This window comes from Pangasianodon hypophthalmus, chromosome 14, assembly GCF_027358585.1.
Source record: "Pangasianodon hypophthalmus isolate fPanHyp1 chromosome 14, fPanHyp1.pri, whole genome shotgun sequence".
Taxonomy (NCBI): domain Eukaryota; kingdom Metazoa; phylum Chordata; class Actinopteri; order Siluriformes; family Pangasiidae; genus Pangasianodon; species Pangasianodon hypophthalmus.
The window spans coordinates 839841-850000 of NC_069723.1; the positions used below are offsets into that span (position 1 = coordinate 839841).

The 10160-nt window shown below is 41.5% G+C and overlaps 1 protein-coding gene across 6 annotated transcripts in view; it reads right to left on the bottom strand.

The window, feature by feature from the left end:
* Window positions 1–54: 54 nt before the first annotated feature.
* Window positions 55–10160, bottom strand: part of agfg1a (ArfGAP with FG repeats 1a) — a 30046-nt gene continuing 19940 nt past the window's right edge. For 4 of the 6 annotated variants that reach the window (XM_053239685.1, XM_053239683.1, XM_053239682.1 and 1 more), the window contains 8 exons: window positions 9309–9515; window positions 8978–9137; window positions 7169–7242; window positions 4918–5007; window positions 4050–4097; window positions 1363–1512; window positions 1178–1272; window positions 55–917 (listed from right to left, as the gene is read on the bottom strand). In XM_053239685.1, coding sequence (XP_053095660.1) covers window positions 858–917; window positions 1178–1272; window positions 1363–1512; window positions 4050–4097; window positions 4918–5007; window positions 7169–7242; window positions 8978–9137; window positions 9309–9515 — 884 coding nt within the window. In that variant the 3' untranslated portion in view covers window positions 55–857. The remainder of the gene's footprint in view (window positions 918–1177; window positions 1273–1362; window positions 1513–4049; window positions 4098–4917; window positions 5008–7168; window positions 7243–8977; window positions 9138–9308; window positions 9516–10160) is intronic. The other 2 variants (XM_053239687.1, XM_053239684.1) reach the window with 1 other exon arrangement.

A 10160-nucleotide genomic window follows, 5' to 3' on the forward strand; every position in this document is an offset into this window, starting at 1 on the left:
TGTCGAGGTGGGATCCCCAGCAGAGCAAAAAAAAAAAAAAAAAAAAATGCACCATGTTTCTTAATTAAAATTAATTTTAATATATATTTATATATATGTGTGTGTGTGTGTGTATACACATACACACACGCACACACACGCACTCACGCACACGCACACACACACACACACGTACATACATTAACTTAAATTCATGTAACATTTGACTTAAGTGGTATGTGTTTAGGAGTCTCTGTGTAGCACCTGTCCAGGTGAGAGTCGATGCCGGTCTGAAACTCCTTACAGCCGGGAGTAAGATGATGAAAAAAATAAAATCGCAAAATCGCAGAGATGCTCTTCTTTGGTAGAGTCTCTCGCTCGCTCGCTCGCTCGGTCTCTCCTCTAGGTGAACGGGCATTAAGCAGATACGCTCCGCCATCTTTCTGATCGACAGCAAGTTGAAGTTTTGTGCATGTGTGAGATTAAGATATAAATACTGATATGCACATGAGCTAAATTTCTGCCCCTTTCTGAGAAAATAGATATGTACAGGACTGCAGCATTAAAATGCACAGGACACTTTGAAATAACTTAGCTCAAACGGACAATTATTTCCAGGCCGGAAATTTCACAGATTCAGCAAAGGAAAGAAGGAAACAAGCCCCTTCCCGTAGGCACCCCAATACCTTGTTTTGTGTTTTCTGGTTGTTACAGATGGATCGCCATGTTACACCTGGGTTAGGTGTAATGTTGTAATTTGTACTAATGTGATAAAAAAAGTCTTAAGAAACATGTCTTTAAAGCTACTTGGAACAACAAAACAGTGCAAGAGGTGCAAGCGAGAGCGTCACGCCGCCGGTGTTGATCAGAGAAGGGTGCTATAAGAAAGGGTTTGTGGAGGAACCTCCTGCAGGGTACTGGCCCACTGGTGCTCCTGCCTGAACACACACACACACACACACACACACACACACACACACACACACACACACACACACACACACACAACCAAAATCCATAACCTAGGATAACTCAGGCATACACCATCACCACTAACACCACCACGATGACGAATTTTATACAAAGAAGCAAATTTTGTAGAAATCTTATGTTGTAGATTCAAATCCAGGAACTGCAGGATGCTACTCAGGCTCATAAGCAATGATTTAAAAAAAAAATAAAAAACATCAGTACACACCAGAAATGGGTTATTGGTGACTCCAGGTGCTGCCATGTTCTGTCCAAATTGAGCTACAGCAGCTTTGCCTTGACCGAATGCAGCGAAACCTCCACCTACACACACACACACACACACACAGTTTCAAAACTACTACTACTACTAAGTTAGCAGAACTTATTTTGATCAGATTTCCCCCTCACTACCATTAGGTTGCTGAGCGTAGGCCTGCGGCTGAGGGAAGCCCTGCCCAGGGAAAGCTTGCTGGAAGTTTCCGCTGAAGCTTGTGGGAAGGTTGTAGGCTGCCGTGTTACTGAAGCCAGCTGGCATGCTCATAGAGCCGGGACCAAACGAGGCTGTGACAACAGAGGACAACACATCACACATACAGGTACAAAAAGACAAAATATTAATCTTTTAATGATCTTAACAACAAATCACTGATCAGGAAATGATCAGGAATGAAACAGAGAGATAAAGGAGCTCAGTATGGGAGCTTTTCCCTTTGATTTCTGTAAATGTTTAAGTCTTGTGGCTCTTGATGAGCTGCATCAGGTGCAGCAGAAAACCAAATAATCACTAATCTTTTAAGAAAAAAAATCCCAGAAGATATTTTTGGAAAAGTTTGTACACCCAGAGATGTGTTAGTCTGAATTTTCCATCAAACATTTTAATCATTATCATGATTTTGTGTACAAGAAGACTACAGAAGTGAATTTTCCTGTTTCTAGCTTTTCCCCAAACAGCAAAAGGAAACCAGTGAATGGAGGCACAGGAGCTCTCAGGAGTGCATCTGCTTCATTCCTGCTCATTTCCTCACCAGTGATTTGTTCTTAAGACCATTAAAAGCTTCATATTTTAACATTTTGCCTATTTATTCAGGTTAATTCAACAAACAAAAATCTCAACATTTATCTCTTTAAGGCAAATAATTAAAGTCACTGTTTGTGTTTGTACTGTAAGAAACTATGAGAAAATTAGCCAGTTCTCCTGAACTCACTGTATTAATGAACATTCTAGCGTTAATGCACATAAATATTTTTTTAAATTCACGACATAATCCCTGACAACACTCAGTCAGGCTGAATCCCAAATGACTTCCTACTCATTACTTACACACACACACACACACACACACACACACACACACACACACACACACACACACACACACACACACCCTCTTTGGTATAATCACGGCATTGTATAACCTACGTGTGTGGGGGAGAAAAATATTAAAAAGCACTCACCTTTTACAGACTAATAATTAATAAACATTTTAGCTTGGCAGTCCGGTCCTATTTTTGCGCGCACACACACACACACACACACACACACACACACACACACACACACACACACACACACACACACCCACACCAGTGCTGTGTGCAATTTAAACCAGTGATATTAATTCCAGTTTTAAAGCCGTACTATTATCACAGCCCTGCGTGATGCATTTATTGTGATAAAAATAATTGTGTGTGCAGCTCTAAAGCATACACTGGACTGGAAAGTCAACACACACACACACACACACACACACACACACACACACACACACACACACAGAGAGAACATGCTGCTTCTGGCAGACACTGCATCAAACATCCAGCAGCACAGCATTAACGCACCACAGGCTGGTTTTCCAGACAGGTTAATCCTCGTTCCACACACGTGTACAGGGATTAATATGGGAAAGGCTTGTGTTGAATCTATAGTTAGGGATAATTTGTGGAAAACCAGCCCTAGTGGGTGTCTGATTGCAGCTAAGTGGATATCGTGCAGCACGAAGGAGTTTGTTTTTGCTAGACTAGATCAGATTGCATTTTTTATTTATTGTTGATGATTTAGACTTTTAAAAATCAAGGGGGAAAAATTAAAATCAAACGTCTTCTGTGGAAAATCCCCACTAAAAACGTATGAGGTGCGAGGTGGTCTGGGAAAACCCATCGGATCTAACTGGAAAAAAAAAAAAATCAGGTTTTGACCAAAATGTAGTTTTTTCAGCCTTTAATATACTTTATCATTTCTACATTTATACTAAGCAAAATGACATGGTTTTTATTTAGGCTGCTTTCTAAAGTTTCTCTTTACACAGATCATGTTGTGTGAGTAGCTAATGTGGTAAATGTAATCAGTCTGCCTAAAGACGCCTAAAATCTCACTGGATTGATTTTTTTTTCTTTCACAATTTGATCACGTTTATAGAGTTATATGATTTTTATAATCAGTTCCCAGCTATCTCCAGCACTCCTGAGCGCTTACACACGTTGTACAGACGTCCGCAGGGAAAGATTTCAAGAAAGATTTCAAGAAATTTAACCAACAGAACAGAAGTGACTAAATTAATCAGCGGTTCCGTCGCTACTGAAGTGAGCGTGAACAGTCGAGCGAAGTGGTGATGATAAAGCGAAAACTCATTTCTCATTGCAAATTTAGAATTCTTCACAATTTGACAGTAATAGTGTTTTTCCTTAAGTTGATTAAGTTATAAATGCAGAAGTCGTTGGAGCATCTTTCAGAATTTAAAACGCTAAAACATTACTTGTGATTGATATTCATGCCAAAGGGAAACAGACGTATAGTAGCAAGGGGGAAAAAAAAAAAAAAAGGTTTTCCCAGGCTTCCACACATATTTTATGTATTAATATATAATATAACATGGATTAATGGATGTTGCATGATTTAGAAACTTCCTCTGGAGTTGCTTATACGCTAAGGATTGTGGTGTGTATTACTGAAGTAAGAGCACACAGCAGTGGGATGCTTCACTATACAGAAGCAAGAGAGAGACAAATGTAGAGCCAAAAAAAAAATAAAATCAGGTCAAAAATCAAAGATCAGGAGCACAGCACTCAGGATGCAAACTGGGGAAAGATGAAGACCATACCAAAATAAGCTGCAGGGTAGCCTTGGGCCTGAAAAACTCCTGAGAGGTCTGTACCACACGGCAAAAACACAATCAGACAGATAGATCTGACTCTGGACTGCACACAATCTGAATCATACGAGTGCATGTGAATAAGCTGGGATTCGAGTTGCAGCTGTCAGAGCTGCTGTTATAGGAAATTAATCAACACCTTCTGAGCTATCTGACTGGTTCACTGTGGTGTAAAGAGACAGGATGAACAGAAAAAATAAACGTGCAGGAAAAGCTTTACTGACTCTATAGCCTTAAATCAGCAATGCGATTGGAAATTGGTTCAAATTCAAAATGTGTCAGTGTACGAGTAAAAATCAGATCAGATCAGAGAACCTGAGGTTAAAATCTACCTGCATATGCATACTCAGGTGTAAAACGGGCTTCGTCTGCAAAACCAGCGTACTTGATGTTATTGGAACGTTACTGGAAATGTATTATTCCTTATTTGTCTTATTTCAGATCAGAGCACGAACTCCAGCTCGAGACTGTACAAGTGTAAAATCCTCCCTCTCTGGAGACTAAGTGCGATACGGAATACTTTAATACTAATAATAAAAATATCCTTAATGGCCAACAGTAAATACACTGCGTTTAGTAATAAAGCTCTTCGAATATGTGTGACCCAGTCCAGATCCCTGCATTGCCTTCTGGTGGCCTGAATAACTGATGACACCCAGAGCTACTGCTGTCCTACTCAAGATACCCCTCACACGGACGCAGGCTCTGGCTGTGATTATAGTCTCAGACCAAAAAAAAAAATAATGATGAACCGAGAAAGATGAAACATTTTGTCTTTCCTTGAGTAAGACCGTAAATCCCATCCCGGACCCCTCACCTGCTGCTGGTCTGCCGTTGGCCTGAAACGGATTCGAGGGAGGAGCAGCTTGTGGTAAGCCAGTAGAGACAAAGGGATTCGTTGATGGACCTGATGGACAGGAAAAAAATAAATAAATCAACAAACAAACTTAAAAGCCTTCTTCTGCATGTGTGCACGTGTTCCAAAACAAAGTGATGCATGACACTGCAATTGGAAATATCATACACCCATCTGTCCTATTCTTCTATTATAATATCTATATTATTGTATCTATATCTATAATTAGATCACATGTACACAATATGGCACTTATTCCACATTGACCTTTCACTTGTTAGCTTTCCTAGCCTTATTAGCCATCACACACATCACTGTCTGTTAGTTATTTTCTTCATTTAGCTGTCTTCCCCTATGGATCAGCTGAATTTGATGATGGAGAACTCTTTATAGTCTCTTTATCCTGAGCGTTTCTCATCAGAGGAGCACACAGTCGTGTCTGGAGGATTCTCCCAGGCTGATAATGACTAGTAGCTGAACCGTCAGGTTGACCTCATGGTTCATAAACAAAGGGTTGTGCTCAACAAACGTCCTTGTCCTTTCTATATGCTGAGGTTATCGAATGGAATTGCTGCTGGTTCATGGATCTGGATCTAACTGATGGCTATTTTCATGTCTTCATTGGCCAAGAACACTGATGTTTAAGGTTTGCTTTCTCTTGAGCACCACGGGTGATTTCTAGCTGCATGCAAGTGGCCTTGACTCCCCTGATGTCTGACCGGCTTCTACATACGCTGACCAAAGAGCAGGCCATTCTTCTCTCATAGTGTGGCACTCCGGGTAAATTAGAAGTGCGGTCCATAACGCCAAAACATGTCACACAATCAGCATGGAGCTAGATTCACTGAGACACGCCGTTATCCCACTGTGAGGCAGACAGGATTGCTGTGCCCGAGGGTTTGGCCCCTTGGAATGAATCAACCATGGAATGACCAAGCAGCCAGGAAAACCCTTCTGAGCCTTTAGTCTGCCCTTAGGTGGAGGCTGTTCCATGAATGGTGCGCACTTCATCGACTTGATCCGGTGCTTTGCGTGATTCCAAAAATACTAACTGTGGATGGCATCTCTCTGGAGATCTCTCAGAATCTTTATACAACCTTTCTGGAAAAAAAAAAATAAGATGCTTCCACCTGCTACGATTCCCCACAAGCCCGGTGTGGGATCTCCTCCCGGCCGAACCGATGAAAGATGACAAACTGAAATGAGGATCTTTGAAAGCTGAAAACTGATTTTTTTTCTTTGTAATCAGGCGATAAGAACGCCTTGCGTGTGTCAGAGGCGAGACGACTCTGGCGGAACAAGATCCATCAACGGACCGCACACTGCTCCATGTAAATAAACCTGCAGACTGCTCCTTGTTGTGCCTGTTACACATCCTGTGGCACACACTGTACCATGCAGACCATCTGTTCATCTGCCACTGAAGAAAGACAAAAACGGCGCTTTGTCTACTCAAAAACTAACGTGCACTGGAAGCTCCGCTCCTCTATTACTCGTCACTGTACGAGAACCATCTCCTCCTCAGGGGCATTACTCAAGAGTCACAGTGCACGTTCTCCAGGTTCTACAAGGTTAACCCTAGTTCATCCCAGGAGCCTGAGACGATCACCTTTCCAGTTAGTGTGGATCAATATATTGTGAAATACGTTATCCCGGTGATGCTCACCACTCCTGTCGATTAGAAGGGGAATGCTAGTTAAGAATAATAGTTATTCTATGAACCTCCTTGTCATTAGGAACCAGCACCAACCTGGCAAGAACATTCCAGGGAAAGATGGCTCTATGACTACAGTATTTATTGCAAATACTGCAACATATGCTGATTTATTTCATGTATTGTTCTTTTAATGTCAGCATCAATTGCTATTTTCATTTCAAGATCACGGCAGGTAAAACAGAATATCCCGGAAATTCTTACAGTATTACAAAGATCAGATTTTACAGCATTCCAACAGCATCAACGGCAGCAGCTGTGTAAGGTCCTTCACTCTAATATTAATTAAGATTTTTCCTGGTGAGACATTTTGGACATATATGCTTAGCGATCATGCTTGAGTCACATGGTGGTGGTTCTTCCTCGCTCACTAGGAACGCAAGTGAGAGTGACCCGTGCATAGTATTCGTGTCATATCACCACATTTCTATGGTAGCATACAAAGCATTTTAGAGCAATTAACATCCTCACTAAGGACATGTTCTTGGTGGTGTTTACCTCCGAAGCCCTGGGGCAGCACCGCCTGCTGGGGCTGTGGTGCAGATACTCCAGGAGGGGCTCCAAAGATAGACCTAAAGGGGGAGAGAGGGAAATATGAGATGAGTAACATGCCAACAATGTGTAGTTTGTAGTGTATTTGGGTATCCTGAGCGTTTAAGATGCAGGAATGAGCAAAAATACATCAACCTGTATAATCATCAATCACAAACAGGAAAATACACTGAATGTTTCAGTATCTGTTCGGTATTTTGTATTGGTCCCATTATATGGTAAAGTTTTGCCCTTTTTTTTAAAAAAATAGTAGCCTAAACTACTATACATTTCATCAGCGAAGGCCTTTAGATAGATCAGTTAATATCCTGTTAATATACCTGTACGTTCTTGCAATAATCCAATCAGCAGAGCACTGCACTGCATAAAATCACACAGCTACAGGTCAAGAGTTTCAGTTCATGTTCACATCAAACATCAGAACGAGGAAAAATGTGATCTCAGTGAGACACATGGTTGCTGGAGCCAGACGAGCTGGTTCAGAAACTGCTGATCTCCTGGGATTTACACACAGCAGTCTCTACAGTTTACGCCTTTTTGATGAGAGAGGGCAGAGGAGAATGGCCAGGCTAACTATAACTATAACTATAACTATATATATATATATATATATAGTTATAGTTTTAACTTTTCTTTCTTCCTTCCTTTTCTTTCTTCCTGCACTTTAACTGTCTGTGAGCTGCTGTGATAAGTGAATTTCCCCACTGTGGGATCAATAAAGTTTATCTTATCTTATCTTATGCACACTTTACAACCGTGGTGAGCAGAAAAGCATCTCAGAACACACAATATGCGAAAACCTTGAGGTGGTTGGGCTAAAGATATATAAGCTCAGAGCAAACTTCACAATAAGAAGGTGGTACAGGATATAGCAGGATGTATAACAAGTATGAAGAATCGACTCAAACGTTTAATTATAGTTTCTAGGTACTGCGTGGTAGGCTACATGACTTACATTCTGCATGTAAGTCCAAGAAAAACAACAAAACAACAGGAAGAGTCTGCGAACTACACGGCTAATTTTGACACAGATAGAACATCTGGACATTGGTGCGTATGAAAGCCTATCTGACAGACACTGGCCATTATATTACAGAAGACTGGGAGCTGCAGAACTTGAAACAAAAGAGGTACTGGAGAAAACATTGTGCAAAGATTTGTAAAGTTCAGAAAAATGCTGCACAAACAACACAAAAAAGTGAGGCAATATTCAATGAGTGCGCTGTTCTGGATACATACTCCAGCTGTGCAGAAAAAACAAAGACCTGATATGTCAGAGAGCTGGAGAGCTAGAAATCAGACATCTAGCTGGGAGAAACAGCAGCAGGAAAAAGCTTAAGGAAAAACAGGAAAATTTACGGAGCGTAAGCTCATCCAAGACGTCCTCGCTCAGTCGAATTCTCTCTGCTTTATTCTGTGTACTGAATAGATAGAACAGTGATGCGTTGAAGTATTGTTGAAACTCGTCGTCATGAAAAAAAATGGAGACGGAAACCTTATACACTTGGCGCAGGACACTAAGATTTGTTTATTAAAAGACACCACTCAAACTGCTGCTTTAAATATCCTGCGTTTCTTGATGACTAAACAAAGGATCTTGTTTACAGCGAAGTTGTTTACTTGGCCATACACATGCACCAGTTACATTAGGACTTTTATTACGAGTGTGTTTTAGGTAAACAGTTTTTTTTTTTTTCTTCCTGCATTACAGGGAAATGAGCCAGTATGGGGTGTGATTTAGCATGTGTTATTTACCCCGGGGTACTGGTGGCAGTGCCAAAGCTGCTGCTACTGGGAACTGGGGCGCTGAAGGCGGTGTCTAATGCAGCCAGCGCAGCGTAGCGATCGCCGCCCAACATGGCCGCCTGAGGAGGGGGCGGACCCACACCTGCAGAGGGAGGAGCTGAGCTCGAACCTACAAGAGAACCAAAAAAAATCAGAGATCAAGACAGTCCACATGAACAAATCAACAATCATGATCATGTTAAAATCATCGTAAAACATCATGAGCCACGAAAATAAGGCTAACTCCTAATATTAAGTGGTGTTTGATTTGTGTGGCGTGGTGTGAGTGAGTGACGAGTACCTTGTTCAGATTTGGCAGAGCTGAAGATGTTGTCCAGGTCAGCAAGCGCAGCATACCTGTCAGCAGGTACAGCGCCTCCGTCTGTCTTAGCCCCGCCCCCAGAGCAGTTGGCCTGGGCGGAGCCGTACGTGGCAAAGTCGGCACTGCAAGACTTCGGGAAGTTGTCAAAGTTGGCAAAATTGGCATTGGCTAGTCCTGCTGAGCCACCTGCAGGAGAGAAGGACACGGTGAAACTATTCCCTAAGGAACCGGGAACAGCGTCGTTTGAAGGAGAACGTACTTCAAACTATTCGTTTCTCAGGACAGAGATGCTGACCACGTTCATTCAAGGTTCCTCAGGAGAAGAATTTACAGAATGACAAAGCCAACAAAAACAGCACACACACATAAAACGTTCAGCGCTTTTCTACTGGACGTTGCTGCAAGGCACGATAACAAATCTGAGCCCTGGACAAACTGTATCCTGATTGAGTACCTGTGAAAGTAGGAGGAGATGTTTGCAGGTCATACGACTCCAAACTGAGGAAATATTTTTAAACCAAAAAAAAAAAAAACAACTAATTCTACATCAAAATGCGCCCAGGCTTGTTGGCATGTGACTTGGCGTAAATGGTGCATTAAAACTGTTCTACAATGTTTTACCTCATGTAGTAAACAAAGACAGGAGATAGAAAGACATCTATGAGTTGGCCTAACCTGAAGATGGAGGATTTCACATGGATCTCCGGTAAAAAATAAAATAAAATGTAAAACTGAGCTATATTTTAGAAACTGAAGGACTAAAGTGAAGATCTCTGTGCTCAGTATAAAAGCCATTTTAGTCTGCGACATCATCAGGATAATTTGAATAAT